Below are 16999 nucleotides of genomic sequence, written 5' to 3' on the forward strand. Positions count from 1 at the left end.
ACAGTCAGGAGCAATCGGGTTCTAATCATGCAGATACGAATCTTGGGCAAGCTACTTGAAATGGGATTTTACACTTTCTCAGACTCCATTCTGAGGAACACCCCCTCACTCGCTGAAGCCGGGGTGTAAAGAGCCTGCGTGCCTGAAGGACGCGATGCAGAGCAGCAAAGGCCTCTCATTATGGATTCAGACCTGTGTTCGAGATTTAGACTCGTCCCTAAAGTTCCCTCACCCCCACTGAAATTACCTGGTTATTTGGACCAAAGAATCAAAGTCTACAGGACACTAATGTCTCCCTTACATGCCACTGGCTACAGAAAAAGTCAGCGTGCTTCAGCTGCACCGACTGTGCTCTGCTGCATCCTCCTGGCAGGTTCTCACACCATTGCCAGTACACACCCCTCAGAACATCTTCCCTTACACATGTTTGACTCCTCTGCTGTCAGAGCTAGAGATGTAAAGGACAACAAACTTCATTTTGCACTTAGTTTGGTGCACTGGCAATATCCAAACTTGACTAAAGCACCCCTGTCCTCCCCAGAGCTCTGCAAAACTAACAAAGTCATTTGCAGTCAGTGTGATTCACGGGGATCTGGTGGGAGCAGAGAGACTGAGAAAGCTGTGGCCATTTTCAGATCATCCCTTTCCAAACTGCACGTTAGAATGTCTGTGCTTTCCCTTTTTCGAGATGAGAATTCAGCTTGCCTAGCTTTCAAGGATGTTATGAGGCTTAGTTCATTAAAACTGCAAGGCGTTTGAAATAGTCTCACGCCGCTTTTGTAACAGTGCTCGCAATTCCAGCGCAGTGACTTTACACCAGCGCTGAAAACAGCCTGGTGGGGAGGGTCTGTTTCCCAGCCTGCTTGGGGAGGGTCAGCAGAGCCCCAGGCTCTGCTCATTCTCTGGAGCTGATACACATTTTCAGTGGTGCTTTTCTTCAAGCACTGTTAACTACAAACTTAAGATCTCAGTAACGTGGTGTCTTCCCAGTATCTGACTGCTCTTTCCCCTTCCACAGGCAATTTAGCTCCTGCTCTTTGCTTCCTGCTGGAAGACGCTACTGAATAAACAACTTCCCTTTGCATACCTGGCTCCGTTTGCTAAAACTGAAAGCTTTTGCCTTAAGATGACCAGATTTTGGCAACAAGCAGCCAAAAAAGAAGGGAGGATTAATACAGAGGAGGGAGCATAGGAAGGAAGGATAGCTCGGATGAAAGGGGAAGTATTTTCAGGAGCATTTGTACTCACCTAACCCCACCTTCTTTTACACTTTTTTCCCTTCCCTCTCCACTTGTACTGCGATACAATACATCTACCCACGCTGGAGTAGAAGCCTGTTTTCAGGAGACATCATGATCCAACTGAATTGAACCTTGGTGAACTCAGAAAGGTCACGAAGCTTGCTGGGGTCAGGCAGAGGGTCCTGGGCACTGCCTGGGCCACAGCAGCTAAACGGGACCGTTACCCCCTCAGGCTTTACTTGAGAGCCCTGTGGCAGAGGCAGCTTCAGGCAGAAAAATCAGTTGCTGGCAGCTGCCCTATTGTGTTTCATGTTTCATGTTGCAAAGACAAGTGTCCGATGACAGTTGCTGTCTTGGAAAGTTTTTCAAAACAAGTACACGCTATGTGGACTGAAAGATGCCAAGTGTTGGGGACACAAGGGATGCTATTCCCAGATTGCATTTCCAGCCATCCTCACCCTGTCATATAGTTTAAATTTCAACACACAAGCTCTGATGAGACCACATTTTTCTCTAGTTTGTAGTTCACTTTCAGCTTTCACGGTATAACACAAAGTGCTTGTCAGAACAGTCCCATCAAACCCAGGCTACCACCTCCCCAACGCCGCTCTTCAAACTGCCAGTGCTGTCCATTCCTGCTTGACAAAAGCTGCAATACACGCAAGAAACGCAGTTCCCAAACCTTAATAATCATTTCTAGCCTAGCCCTATCCTCAATCAGTCTTACGCAGCCAAACTTTTAAGACACAAGCAGAAAAATGAGTGCATAAAACTTGCAGTCTGAGGTTTGGTAATGACATGACCAGAATCTGTTGGAAGACTGCAAAGTTAAATCTCATAAAAACACCTAGACAAATTACTTAATTTCCATACAAGTTCTTCTCTTCCAGAGTGGATGGACACTTCAAAAGACAAAAAGATACAGGAAGAATTGTTTTTCTTTACTACAAATCAAGCTGTTTGAAGAATTTACATAAACAGGATGTAAATGCCAAACACAGAAGTGCAATAAAGTTTTACTTTAGACTCTGGGAGCATAAAATTGCAAGATACACACTGAGAAGCCAGGCAGGGCACCAGACTGACTCACCTAGAGATCTGTCAGTCGAGGAAATAAATGCTGCTTTTTTGTTCAAAGACTGAAACAGAGATATGGGCTGGTGGTAGGTGATCTCAACAGAATCCTGGCACCTGTAGGCTCTAAGTTACCTCTGTGCTCCCCTTGATTCAGCCAAAGATCAAACCAGGCTTCTGTCAACCTGTAATCAGGTCAAACTATTTCTGTAGGTTAAATATCTGGCTCCTGCGTCCCTCACGCCGAGGGGATGGGGATAGCGCAGAGCCCGGAAGGCTCCTGAGGGAACGAGAGGGGGCGATTCAAGGGAGAAGAGAAACTCGGTCTCCCAAAAATGTCGTTGAAGGCGGTGGGGAGCGGAGTGGCGAGCTTCGTGGGGCCTCTAGTGGCCGCGTCCGGGAAAGGCCCGGGCCAGTGAGAGGGGGGGACGCGGAAGGGGGGCACCGGGGGGGCGCGGTTTCCCCCAGAACCGAACCCACCAGCTCAAACGGAGCTTTTAGTCAAGGAAGGCTGCGCGGGGCCTCTGGAGGAAGCCTGAGGAGGAGGAGGAGGAAGATCACGCAGGGAGGCCGAGGAACTTCGAGCAAAACGGTTCAGCCAAGTCAGGCTCACAGACACCAAGATGACAAAGAGCATCAGTGAAAATTATTTGGAATAAAGTTTTGTCTGAAAAGTAAAGCCTAAGTGAACAATAACGAAGCTTTACTGGCAAAGCTCCTGCATGTATGGAGAAAGTAACTCAACTCTTGCTGCTTTTCTAAACTATTTTGAAACCACTTACTTTTAAAATCCACAGAGCAGTTACAGTAAAGATCAATCAGCAAAGATACTTTAAAATCAGGAAATGAAATAATTTCCTTCCCTAACATCTACTGCATGTTTATTAGCTGTGTTATAAACCACTAAACATACTACTTAGCACTGAGTAAGGAAGGTAAAGTACTTATTCTCTTTTTGTACCCTAGTGGAGGTACTTCTCTGGGTAAGATCTGATTATTTTTTACACTGCCAAGCGCTGCTTTTCAATGCTAAGCTTGTTAAGGGATGTGCAAAATGGGTTCAAAATAAGGTAAGTGCAAGTCAAATTCACTTTCTGCTTTGTTTCCATTTCACTTACACTGTGTTGTCAAACTCACCCCAATGCAGAAGGCCCCAGAACAACTCTCTATATCCCTTAACCCTAAGATAATGTTTATGTAACTTTTATATAAAGTTCTCCATAAACACCGTTACTCAGCCAAAGCGCGTTCACAGACAGACTGAATGTCACTGGTACCCATCCCCTTGCACTTTTTGCTCAGATTTAAGAATTAGACTCAGTCCTTAAATTGCTGAGTTTCATGTTGAGGTTCATGTATGAATTTCTAAATTGCTTTGGGCAACCTTTCAAATATTCATTTATTTCAGGAAAAAACAAAAAAAACCCCAACCAAGACCACGCAGTAAGAAAGCGCCAGCCTAGAAAAAAAAAGGAAAAACGAAACAATAATGATCTTATGAGGTTGTTTACAGTAAAGTGGCCCCAAAGTTCCCCTTGGTTTGTCCTCTCCTGTGTGCACAGCGACTCCTGAGCAGGGTACAGAAGAGAAAAGCAGTAACAGGGACAGAGCGAGCCGGCCGGCTTCGGAGAGTGTCCCCAGCTTTGACATTCTCAGCTATTCATTTGTCTGACCGCCGTGTAGTCTCTAGACTACGTGAACAACACACACAAAAAGCCGAGATGCAGTTTTGCAGTACTGAATTGTTTGCAGTTAATTTATGGATTATACCAGCATGTCGTTGTTGAGCTTTTCACAGAAGAAGAAAGGCTTTGGCTCCATGCAGAAAACTGAGCTTCTGAGGATGAAGCCCATGCAAAAAGGGGCAGAACCACTTATCTGCTCTGTACTGGGCAGATCCTGAAAGATGTTTCGATACTGAACTCGCTTCTGCATGTTTTCTCTCAGCACAGCTCGGTCCCAAAGAGGTCGGCTTGCAGGGAATTTAACACAGAGTAGTGCAAAACAATACATTTTATTTGTTCACAGTTAAACACAAGCAACTGCCTTGACATTTTAGAACATTCTAATAAGGACAGCAAAACCTCCTTTTGGTTTAAGTTCTCTTTAGCTTACGATTGTACCATTTCCTCGTATTTCATATTTATGGCATTTAATGTGGATTGTTTAACATGCTTACAAAGAGCGAGGCAGGGAACAGATTAACTTGACAAAGACAGCAATTTTAGATTTAACTAAAAGCAGTCAGTTAAAAAAAAAAAAAATCTGTTTCCACTTCACTGATGGGACCCCTTCAAACGAACTGCAAGTTAACTACATACAGCAGATCCGTGATTTTTAGACTTACAAAAAAAATTGCAAAATTTGTTCCTCCATAATCTTTGTGGTCCATAAACAAACCTAAAGTGGTTTCCATTACTATCCCGGTGCTAAAATCCTTTTTAAAAGAAGAAAAAAAGCCACCTTATCAATGAGCTTGCGTTACCGCCAGGGCATTTTTGTAACCGACAACAAAAACCGCCTCTCCTCAGCGCAAGTGAAGTCGTCACCTAAGCGAGACTCTCCTGGGCTGGGCCCAGCGGAAGGATGGGTGAAGGAACAACTCCCACACAACGGCGTCCAAGGGCTGAGCCGGCCCTTAAGGGCAATGTGCAAACCGCTCACTCCCGGGGCTGGGACCCGGTGGGGCGAGGGGCAGGAAACCTCCAAATCTGACCGAAACATACGCTACCACGTTTGCTACCACTAAGTCTTAGAAAGCCTATAGACATGTCGACAAAACCAGTCTGTCACTTACAACCAACTCTCTATTTTCTATTCCATGCAGATTCAAGCTTTGACAAAACCACTGAAGTTCACCTTTACTTTCAGAGTTAGGACTGACCAACCGAAAGGACACTGAGAATAATTTAGATAGGCAGAAATGTATTTAGACCCTAGGTGTCTGGAAGAAGCGGAAATGGGAGGAAAAGCACTGTCAGAGGTGCAAGTTAGCATATTGCCAGCTGCTTTGACAGAGTCCTGTTCCTCTTGGGGTTAAGGGATTTGAACCACAAGTGCAAGTGTACTTGGACTTGATTTATATTTGAGACAGGTCTTAAACAGCAGCTGCCACCCACAGAATGTTTAAGGAGAGGCCACGTGTGATGCAGGCTAACCGTGAAGCCTGATGTGCCCAAGTGCGCCTGGACCCAGATACGTCTAACGTTCAAGCAAGCACACTGCCTTCCCAACAGCAGGCTCTGTTCTGTCTCACAGGGGATTGAGTCTGACCACTGACAAGCCCTGATCCCACAATCCTCCTTCACAGAAGGCTCATCATTCACTTAAAAACATGATTAACGCAGAAAGGCTCCACGACAGAATCCTGATTCTCAGTTTGAGCAGGCTTCCTCCTCAGCCTCGTCGTGTTAGGAAATGGGATGAGGGCAAAGGGGAGATACCTAGAGTCAAATTGACATTGCTGAGCTGAAAAATGTCCTGCAGTCTGAGCAGAACAGCACTCAAAGGAAACCATATTCTGTAAGTCAAGCCTGAAAACGTATTCCCAGGAAGAACGAAGCCAATTTCTTGGACTCAAAACACAGTGGTCTTGCTCAGACCGGGAACAAAGACCAGAACTATGAAGGAGGGTCAGGCAGCACGAGTATTTCCCCGATTAGAGAAATAAATGCTCTTCTGCAGATCTTCATAAGCTTGCAATTCTACACACATGTTCTGCATGCTCTCCCTACTCGAGTAAAGCTTCCTTCTCCCTCTTCTCCCACCCCAGTTGCTTTCCCATACGAACCAGTCTGAGGTCAGTACCAGTCTGTCAGGCAAACACTTAAAATACCAAAAAGATCAGAAGCTAGTGTTTTAACAAGTCTTCAGCACATACGGTCTCTTCTGCATTACAAGCTCCAGTTCCTTATTAAGTGTCTGTTCAAATGTAACTTTCCAGGAAATGTTAAGGACAATATAAACAATGATCATGAATTAGGGCGAATGAATCGTTTTGCAGAGGTACACTGTTCTTTAAACATTTAGGTATTCAGTCAGAGTCCAACTTAACGAAGACTGGGCTCTGAGAGATGTGGGACAGTGGACAGGCAAAATAGAGACCTTTAGATGAATGCACCAGAAATTCCAGTGCTGCTTCTTTCCAGGATGAAAGCAACCAAAGTCACCCAGACAGGCAGCACAATTAACTGCTCTAAATTGGAAGCTTGCAAGGAAATAATACAAAGCATTCATAGTAGACTCACAAATGTTAATTTGGCCTCATATTGCACTCAAGTTCATAAACGCAGCCACTCAACTGGGGACAGGGAGAAAGGGAAAAAATACTTGCAAACGCTAACAGTTGTCCCTTCAAATTAGTACACGCTGCTAAGGACTGAATTTGAGAAAGAAGCAAGAGTTAGGCTGGGCGTTTCAATTCCAGACCCAAAAAGCCACTTTGCATTCATTCATCAGCCTTCTTCCATTTCTGGACATCAATCCTATTCCGCTGCATGAGCTAGCTGCTCAGACCAAAGAAACATAAAAGCTTTTAGTTAAACTTGCATTCACGCCTCCTGTTCTATGCCAAGAATATGAAAATAACACTGATTGACTATCTTCCTTTTTAACTGTGGTCATGATGAGTTTCATTGTAGTCCATGATATGAAGCTGTCCAACACTGCTTTCCTGGATCTTCGGCGAGAGGCTAAGGTTATCGGGGCTTGGAGGGGCCTTTGTCTCCATGCTTGGATCTTTACATAGTTCAGTCTTTAGAGCATCAGAAAGCCTGTTGACGGTTACACCCTCCTCATCACACTGGCTCTCACTCTTGTTGCGAAATAATTCTCGTGCCTTCATTCCAAGGAAGCTATTGGAGCTGGGGAGTGAACCTACAGTCAGTGGGACAGTATTCGAGGGCTCCAGCAACACGGATGTCTCCCAGCGACTGCTGAATCTCTGGTTCTGGGGTTTTTCTGGGGTGGAGAGTTCACTGCTGCTGCCACCCTTACTGCTACTACTCCCTCGAGTGCTGGGAGGTTTGGTCTCTCCATTTCTACCAATTGTTTCTTCACTGTATCCCGCCACAGTATCTTCATTGCCGCAATCCAACCTGTTTTGGAAAGAGAGATGATACAGTGTCAAGGAAATGGTAGCACGTTTACAACGGAAAGGGAAATGCTAGGCAAGGCAGGTTACTTTGATTACTTTCCATTTCTACTACGCACATGTACTTTAACAGTTTTCCTCTCACAGTTTTGCAGCAAAGCAGAAGTGACAGAGGGTAACCAGAAGTGTCACACACTCAGCTTTGCAACATCCAGTGTTTTAAGTCCAAAGCTGACAATAATCCCAAAGCAGAATGGAACTGGATCCTGATCTATTAAGGTAAAGGAAGAGATCTGTACATCTTCTGTGGATTGTAGATCTTTCTTTTACCTAACCCAAATACAGGTGATCACCCCAGATCTGCTGGCCATGCAAGGGAGTACCCTGATGCTGTAGCAGAATTTGATGTAGAAAAAGAAAAAAGGTATGATCTGAAGGCAAGCGCAGCACTACCTAGACACACATAAAAAAACAGTGTAACAATTTCTAGATTAAAGAGACTGGTCTATGAGACAACCCAGAGGTTCCTCTCAAACTTTTGAGTAACAGTTCAGCTATCTGATAAGTACTTTATGAGCACTTCCAGTTTTGTCAATGCCTCGCGGTAACCTGGGCAGGGTCCTGAAACAGATTCAGTCTGTAAAAAAGGGGAGTAACAGAAGTATTTTGAGATGATGCATCCAAGTGCTACGAATTCCACAAGGATATCAACTTCCAAGGAGCTGGGTCATGAGTCCACCATATTTTACATCATCAGCCTTACCTTTCTTCTGCTGCTTCGGCTGCTTCTGTTTTATCATCTTCAAGTTTTTTCAGTAGGCTGCTCTTCTCCAGCCGGCCAAACAGATCCAAGATCTCCAACTCAAATGCCTGTGTGATTCTTTTCTGGGCCTTGTACCTACTTTCTACTGCTTGCAGCTGACCTCTGAACAGAAAAAGAAACCAAAATCCATCAGGTCCAGTGTCTCCAGATTCTGCCTCAACTATGACAGTGCATCTGTCAATGCACAGCTAAAATTCTACATAGGAAACCCCAACCTTGCTTGGATTTTGACATCTTCCAGGTATTTCTTTTGCTCCAGGAAGAGGTGGTCCTTTTTAGCAAGCTGAGATTCCAGTTCAGCTATCCGTTTCTGGGAAGCATCAAGCCTTTGGCTTTGCTGTTGAACACACAATTTCGCTTTCTCCAGTTCTTTCCGAAAAGCAGCATGCAACATTTCAACCTCCTTGAAGTAAAAAACCAAAATGTTAAAGTATAATTTGACATGTGTTATTTTCATTAATATTTAGACATGTTTCTGATGCTATAAATAGGCACATTTTTAAGCAAGATGGAATAAAAGAAGCATTTCTAAAAACAGATATAGAAAACTGGATACTCTGAGGATGCACGCTATTAAGTTACTGTGAAAATAACTATCCGTCACTGGAACTTATTAGCACGTTAATGTTCCTTATGAAAACCCCTTTTCAGCAAAGCAAACTTGGCAGTTCTGCACCAGATTAGGATACACAAAGTCAATTTTAAAACTGATTTTGCAACATGACCTTCATTAAATACCAGTAAAAGACTTTTTTTATTTTTTTTTGGCTGCTTATCCACCTTATTTAAGTACTTGCTCTCACGCAGAAACAGTTATATTGTTGTGTAATTTACTTACTTCTAATTAAAAAAAGGTTTCTTTGAAGTCAGGAAGTAAAACCATATGAACCACAGAAGTTTTAGTAAAGTTAATACTAACTCTTACGAGGAAAATGACTGAGAAGAGTAAGACTGCTCGTTTTAAAAACAGTGCATCACAAAACCTGGTAAAACCCCAGTTAAGATCTTTCTACAAATTCTAGCAATACAACCCTACATTATGCACTTTCACAAATGTAAGAGCCCAATGTTACTTTACCAGCAATAATCTGCTGCCAATTACATTAAGAACACAGTGAAGTCTTGGCCTCTGGCAAGAAAAAATTGCTAAGAATTTACATCAAGTGGCTAAAACTGACTTCGGGTGTTCCCAAACACCCCCTTTGTAGCTTTCAAGCACAGCGCACTGAAGATATTTCGTAATGACATGGTGCACAAAAATATCTGAACAGAAGATTAAAAATGAAATCCAATCCTTGAAAATCCATTTCAAAACCACGTATCTGTTAGGTTATGAAGCATTTCCTTCATTCTGAACACCAGGCTGAGAACAGCTTGATGACCTCAAGCGATGTCTTCCCAAAAGGCCTCCTCTGCAACTCCGCGATCGTACCTTTGTAGTGTCTGTGTGCTTGTGCTGCAGCTGCTCCAGGTACAACTCATTGACCTCTCCAAGAACCAGAAGCTGCCTGTTCAAGAACTCCATCTGCTGTTGCACTGATTCACTGTTGGAAAGCTTTAAAGAGAAATTGAACAGAATCAAACATTGGAATGAATAGTTCAGTAGGAGTCATAGTCGATAAGCTCTGTGTTCACAGGGTATTTTTATAATGGGAGACAAAGATAAGAATCCAATACATCATTGGTAATAAGTGTTAAATAAATTAGCTTTCATAAAGCTGGTGACAGTCCATGCAGAACTTCACCATACAGGCACTGCTTCCCTTAACACAACCATGTTTCTACTTACAGAAGTCCATTCAATTTCTGATATAAACAAGATCTCTAAGATGCCAGGTCTTAGCAAAGCTTTAATACAAGTCCATATTGCTCAAGCTGCAAATTCCTACTGTGGAAAAAGCAGCCAAAATGAGAAGTTTCAGAAGTCTCTGAACCAAGTTCAAAGCTTCTTCACCAAAATAGGTTTCTCTGTTGTCTTTGTGCAATTTTTATCAGATTCTATACAACTAAACACAGGCTTCTTTCAGAACAAGAAAGGAAAAGCACCTGATACAAATTATCATAAAAAACCAAACAGAAAGACACAAAGGGACCCTGGGAACAGTGACTTTCCTTACCTTTTGAGAAACCTGGCTAAGCAGCAATTCAGTGTGACACACCTTGTTGTTAGCCTTCTTTAATTCTAACCTCAGATCTGCAATCATATTCCGGCAGTCTTCCAGCTTGGTCTGTTCAAATAAAACCAAACTCACTCAGGGTTCTGAAACTTTCATAAGGACTCGCAATGGCATATGGCTGGAGGGCCATAACCCCCAGCACTGTAAATCAAGTTATACTGAGTGCTTGTGAAAGTCCCCAAACCAGCTAAGAAACTGCATTTTCCTTTTTCCAAACTGAAGACAGAAGAGAACTACAAAAGGATGATGACTAAATTAGGCGTTTCCAGTTACACACTGTCTTATTCTGAATTACGAGAATATCTCTAACAGAGATATGTAACTTCCTCTCAGGTATTTCATGCCATGTTATTAGAAAGGTTATTTTTAAAACCACAGTAAGTAGATAACATAATTTTGTTCAGTGTCGTGCTTCATACCTGCAATTCCTGGCTCTGGTTGTAGAATTCCTCCCGGTCGTGTTGCAGCTGTCTGATCTGGCTGTGAAGCTGAGCCACTATATTTTCATGTTCCTCCTGAAACTGGTGGTACCTCGCCTGTTCTTTCTGCAGACTCAGTTTCAAGGCCTGGATTTCTTTTTCCTGTAGTTTCAGCTGATCTTTCTGTTAAGAACCCCATACAAAGCATCAGACAAGACACCTGCTTTGTCAGTTAGAACATCTGTCTTAAGTCACTAGCTAAGTAAAGCTATCACTAGCATGCAGGCATAACACTTATCCATAGACAGAACATTCTTTATAGAGCTTCTTAAGGCTTCTGGGGTTTGGTTTGGTTTTTGGCTCAAAGAGAGATTAAATGATGACAGAGTGGACAGCCTGAAAACTCAAAGTCACATCCAAAGGCACAATGAGCAACAGCAGATTATTCCACTGCACCTCATGCTTTCAACAGGGACTTGGACTTCACAGCTGAAGCAACAGTTCATCTCCCAAAAAACTATTTGGAAGTCTATTTTTGGCTCTTCTACTGAATTACCAAAAGGTGAAACTGTTGATGGAATTAGCTATAATATGGAGATACAGAATGAAACATGCCTAAATCTGTAATGAGACATCCTTCAATGCACTTATAACTTCAAATTTTATCATAGTAAATACATCTGGAAAAGAACATTTGAGTTTTCCAATTCTTTGCTATTACTCTTTTGTTGAGAAGTGAGGACAATACTTCTTCAAATAATGCAGTAAGGTGTCTAGCTGGGCATTAAGTAACCGCTCCACTATCTGTGAAGCCTTTAACACTATCCAAAGGTAAGTGCTGGCAGGGGTCAAGCGTGCAGGCATCCACCGAGCCAGGTGCCTACAGTCAAACAGAAGCTACTGGTTTTAATAATCTCAGTGCATGTAACTTGTCCACAAGTCATTCCACAAACACTGACTTTAATAAGGTGAGAAATGAGGCTGCTTTTTTAATTGAGATACTGGCCAAACCAACTAATACTTGTTCTAGCACCAGTGTGTTCAAATCACTGCTAGAGTTGTACCCCTGCTCACCATGGCAGCATTATGTTCCTCCAGTGCTGTTGCTTTAATCACTTTTCTCAAGAGTCGGCGGTTCCGAAGGGCATGTTGCTGTCTTTTGAAGCGTTCATACAATAACTGGTTGTGCAGCAAAAGCAATTGGTTACGCAGGGTGTGAATCTCATCTGAAGGGGGAGAACCTGCATTAGAGTTGGAAGACAGAGGTTACTGAACTGTACTGTCCCTGTTCCATATATGGGAAGTATCTTTTAAAATAAGCAAATCCGAGTTCTTTGAAATGACAACTTAAAAATCTGTCTGCTCCATTTGATCTCCAACACAAACTTAAAATTTTAAAACATTTTTCCCAGAGCAACACGTACATGCTTCAAATGGATTGTTCCTTCTATTAAGAAAAAAAGCCAAGCTCACCATCACCACAGAAGCCTAACAGCACAAAACCATGACACACAGGTGAAGCAGCAAGAAAAACAATCGGTTTAGATTCAAGTAGTGTTTTAAAGGTGAAAGGATCTGTTACATGATCAGCATCACTCTGAAGGCTAGCAGATCTTAAATGGTCAAAAGCAGAAATGTCTAGAACTGTGGGGAAGGCAGTTTTCACTTTTCAAAGATGAAAAACAGCAGCTCATCCCATTGGAACACAGATGTCTATCTGCTAAGCAGATAAACCATGACTTAATGGAGGGCACCATCTTTCTCTTTTTTTTTTTTACTAATGCAGCAGAAAAAGTATGCAGGTCATTGTTTAAGCAAGTCTAATAATAGAGGAACAGATTGCCAAAACACAAGAAACTTCCTCACCTCCAAAGTGGGTCCAGTCAGCAGATTTGCTTGGCAGAGACAATCTGAAAAATGAAAATGCAGCATTAAATAGTAAGTTTAAATATGCAAACACTCTGCAAGTCACTTTAAAATGGAATGCCCATCTCAAAAGAGCTTACAGCCTAATAAAAGTACAATTATGGCCAGTTGGTATGAAAGGAATAAGGATGAACCGTGCAAGCAGCAGGTTGTGAAGGGAGGTGATGGAGGGCATCATTTCTTGCTAGTTAGAGAAAAATTCTCTCAGGCATAGAAAACAGCTTAAGAGCAAAGTGGAATACAGGATAATAAGGTGAAAAGAAGGAATACAGCAGATACACTTAAACCTTAAATCTGGTTCTTCAGTTCTTAGCTTCATGTATATTAGAAAGAAGAAAGTGTCAATCTCCCGTTGGCCTCTACATTTGCTTTTGACTATCTACTGTGGGACTAAAACCCAATGAAGTAAGCAAATCTCACTAACAGTAGTACCCAAACCACAGTTGCAGCACAGTCACCAGCCCTGCTTCTTCATCCCAGGCTGTCAGTGAAGGCAGTAAAACAGTCACAGCCCTGTTTTTTCTCTCAAAGCAAACACGTTACCACCAAAACCCTCAACCCAGAACCCCTAGCTGTTAACAGTAATGTTTCACAGAATATGGTTTCACTGCAGATTTCCAGACACACCTGCTTTTCAGGCACAGCTATCAAAATAAAGCCAGCACAAAAAGGAATAACAAGAAAGTATGCAAAGTAAGATTTTCAGTCACCTACTTGTTCAGCTCCTTAGTGTGTGCATCTGCTCCCTGCTGTATCAGCCTGTCCAGTACTTCCACAGGAGAAGTAGAGGACATGCAGTCATCATCCTGCGTTCCCTTGGCTTTCTTTAGCAGCTCCTCAGTCTTCTTGCCAACAAAGAGGTAGGCAGTCTTTGGTAATGCAACCTCAAAAAGGTGCTCATATTGGGGAGGCTGCCCACTCCCAAACACCACTCTTCTTTGTGCTGGTACTTTGCAAGGGCTGGGAGTGAGAATACTCGTCTCCCCAGAGGTTCCTTCCCTGTTACCAGCAGGGCTTTCACCTGAACCTCCACAGGGCTTGTCTATGGGAGTAAATGTTTGTTTGGGTGTTTCCCGTGCACTCTCAGGCCCAGGCTTGTCCAGAGAAGATGTTAAAGGCTCAGAGGTCTGACTGTGTCCCTGAACACTAGAGACTACTGAATGGGTCTTCTTTTGAGAGCCTGACAGACTTTCATTTGTGCGGTAAAATGGAGAGTCAAATCCTCCTCTAGGCACCATGTGTTCAGCATCGGTTGTGATCTCGGAGATCTCTTTAGATATTGCATCTGAGAAGGATGGGAGGGGGGAGCATAATTACATATCCTGTATTTCAACATTACAAACATTTCCTTAGTTACAATATATCTAAGAATGACAGAACTTACCTTCCTCTCGGTCCTTTTCAGCACTATCTTCAAAAGACAAACCACCTAAAAACTCTGGAAGATCACTTAAGGTTACTGAACTTTTACTACTGGGTGTGTCTGAAGAAAAGAAAAGAAAAAAGCAAAGTTAGTTATAAAGATGCTGTTTCCTCCAGCCTTATCACAGCACAAACCAGAAATCTTTTACTGCTGTAAGGTCCTTAGAATAAGCTTGTCCCTCCTTCAGATGCTTCCCCAAAGAGGAAGCTATCTGAACCCTGCTCCATTCCATGTGGAAATCAGTTCAGAGATCAGTCACTGGATGGTTCTGATCCCAAAATGTAATTTTATAAAGTTAACATCTGCTATTGCACAAGTGTAGGCAACCGCTTCTATGAATAAGGATATGCTGTTTGCAATTTTACCCATTAAATAATTTTAAAAAGTGGCTAAAGTGTAGTGTGACTACTATACTTCCACATCAGCATTAAACTCCCCTTCAGTTTTTGATCTGGCTGCACAAGGACACAGTACTTAGCTGAAAAAAGAAAGTTTAGTAAACTGATGCAATACAAACTTGACAATATGTGGCTACTGATCAAAACAGAGACAGCTGCCAGGGAGATATACACTAAAGCATGCAGGACAGAAACCTCATGCTCGCAGCTCAGTCACAGGTTAAGAATCCAGTGAAAAACCTAGCCTGTCCTTAACTTGTAATTCAGAAAGTTCAGATCCCACTGTTGCCATACAACTTCACCAAGGAAAACCAGCTTTAAATTTCACTATCATCTCCACTCTGAGGATGGTAAAGATTCACAGTACAGAAGTCTCAAATACACTGCCAAAAGCCCTTTCTACAGCTGTCACAGATGTAGATGACAGAACAGAAAATGGAATCTAGATTTACCTATTAGAAGCTGAGTTCCTCAACCATCCACTGTTGATTTCAATATTCCACAGGACTTTTTAGAAAAGGTTCAAGGACAGCAATATAATTGTAGATAGAAAAAGTTTTTCCAAGAGCCTTTAAAAGGGAGCATCATATCTATCCTTATGTAAGGCTGCAGTCTTACAGTTTGATCCAGACATGTGACATAAAACTTGTAAGACTTCATATACAACTTGCTGCTTCTAATAAAAAAATTCACCCTGAAAGAATCAGGTTTTTTAACAAAAATAAACATCCTTTTTTAGCCTTCAGTGTAGATCTGTATGTTTAAACATGCATAAGAATGCATGAGGGCCAATTAAAAAAAATATTCTGCAAGATATTTCTGAAAGTGGATAGTTAAAATGAAATCAAAAGCATCACAAGAAAGTTTTAAGTTGAATCACAGGTTAAGGCAGGATCCTGGAACTACAAAGAACTCAGGGTGGAAAAAAAAAATGAAAAGAGAAAAACCTGTGGAAAAGTGTTTGGCAATTGGAACATGTGTCAATAAAACCAGGATTAGTTTACAATAGGTTATTGTAATGGGGAGAGGAAAACTGAGTTTACCCAATGATTTATCGCTGTTTATAACATTTTGCTGTCGGTACAGTAAAGGCCTCCCAGGATCTGGTTTGTCCTCCTGAAAAAAACCAAAACAAAACCCAAAATAGATTCTTTGCATCAGACATCTGTTGGAAACAAACCTCTTGGACAGTTTCATAGAAAGAAAATTCCTGCAAATAGATAGCTTAAATAGCAAACCAATATAAGTTGTCAAAACTGTGCAACTGGAAGTGGCAATAGTTGTCTAAACTTAGAAGAAAATGAGCTTTTGCAATGAAATGCAATTTTTTTTTTTTTGTAAATTTGTTACTTTGATTTTTCTTTCTCAGTTCTGGTCACTGCATATATAACAAGTCAATTAAAAAAAAGTCATATTTGTCTGGCAGAAGAATCTTGTTATACCTTTTTAGGAGGTGTGGCAGCAGCTGAAGGGAGTGAAATATGCACAAAGTCATCTGACGTGCAGGGTGGAGGAGATGTGGCTGGCGTTCCCAAAGGTGTTCCTTTCCCCCCTGCTGAAAAGGAGCAGAAGTTTTCTCAGCAGGCTCCCACTTCCTCCTTTCAGCTGAATATTGTATGTGAAGAATTGTATGTTTAAACACTATTTGTATGTGAAGAATTGTATGTTTAAACACTATTTGTATGTGAAGAATTGTATGTTTAAACACTATTTGTATGTGAAGAATTGTATGTTTAAACACTATTTGTATGTGAAGAATTGTATGTTTAAACACTATTTGTATGTGAAGAATTGTATGTTTAAACACTATTTGTATGTGAAGAATTGTATGTTTAAACACTATTTGTATGTGAAGAATTGTATGTTTAAACACTATTTGTATGTGAAGAATTGTATGTTTAAACACTATTTCAACCATTTACTTCTTAAATCTCTTTCACCTATTTATCAAGATAAAAGTGCAGTTTCCAAAAGGCCTGCTTCAGACTTGGGCACTTAATTCCCTGTGACTTATTTCCTACCTCGGTGTTTGCATCAGCACTGCTCTAGATGACCAGGTGTTCAGTTCACAGAAGTAATGACTTAAGCCATGGTGTGGCATTCCCATCTAAGAAGCTGACAGCAAATTTACAGCCAGAGTTTTTATTATAATAAACCTTGAAGGCCTAATTCCAAAATTCAGCACATACCAGGTGTGCCAAAAGCTTTGCTGTAAGGTTGTGATGCAGACTGGGATGACTCCGATGGGACAATTCCAGGGGAGGTTGGTGGAGTGGTCATACCACAAACTGCAGAAGGACTCCAGATGGTAACCTGTATAAAAGTAATACACAGTAAACACAAATCAGTGAAGCTCAGAAAAGGAACATGTGACACACCTGCATCCAGGTTCTGACACAGGAAATCAGATGGGGATTAAATCCGAA

At 41.9% G+C, this 16999-nt stretch overlaps 1 protein-coding gene across 5 annotated transcripts in view; it reads right to left on the minus strand.

The window, feature by feature from the left end:
- Nucleotides 1-4310: 4310 nt before the first annotated feature.
- TSC1 (TSC complex subunit 1) overlaps nt 4311-16999 on the minus strand; it is a 29456-nt gene continuing 16767 nt past the window's right edge. For 4 of the 5 annotated variants that reach the window (XM_074846381.1, XM_074846380.1, XM_074846379.1 and 1 more), the window contains 13 exons: nt 16763-16886; nt 16016-16128; nt 15617-15689; nt 14137-14235; nt 13467-14037; nt 12693-12736; nt 11901-12067; nt 10827-11009; nt 10348-10458; nt 9663-9785; nt 8446-8633; nt 8171-8332; nt 4311-7411 (listed from right to left, as the gene is read on the minus strand). In XM_074846381.1, coding sequence (XP_074702482.1) covers nt 6925-7411; nt 8171-8332; nt 8446-8633; nt 9663-9785; nt 10348-10458; nt 10827-11009; nt 11901-12067; nt 12693-12736; nt 13467-14037; nt 14137-14235; nt 15617-15689; nt 16016-16128; nt 16763-16886 — 2445 coding nt within the window. In that variant the 3' untranslated portion in view covers nt 4311-6924. The remainder of the gene's footprint in view (nt 7412-8170; nt 8333-8445; nt 8634-9662; nt 9786-10347; nt 10459-10826; nt 11010-11900; nt 12068-12692; nt 12737-13466; nt 14038-14136; nt 14236-15616; nt 15690-16015; nt 16129-16762; nt 16887-16999) is intronic. The other variant, XM_074846382.1, reaches the window with a different exon arrangement.

Source organism: Strix aluco, chromosome 20 (assembly GCF_031877795.1).
Source record: "Strix aluco isolate bStrAlu1 chromosome 20, bStrAlu1.hap1, whole genome shotgun sequence".
Classification (NCBI taxonomy): domain Eukaryota; kingdom Metazoa; phylum Chordata; class Aves; order Strigiformes; family Strigidae; genus Strix; species Strix aluco.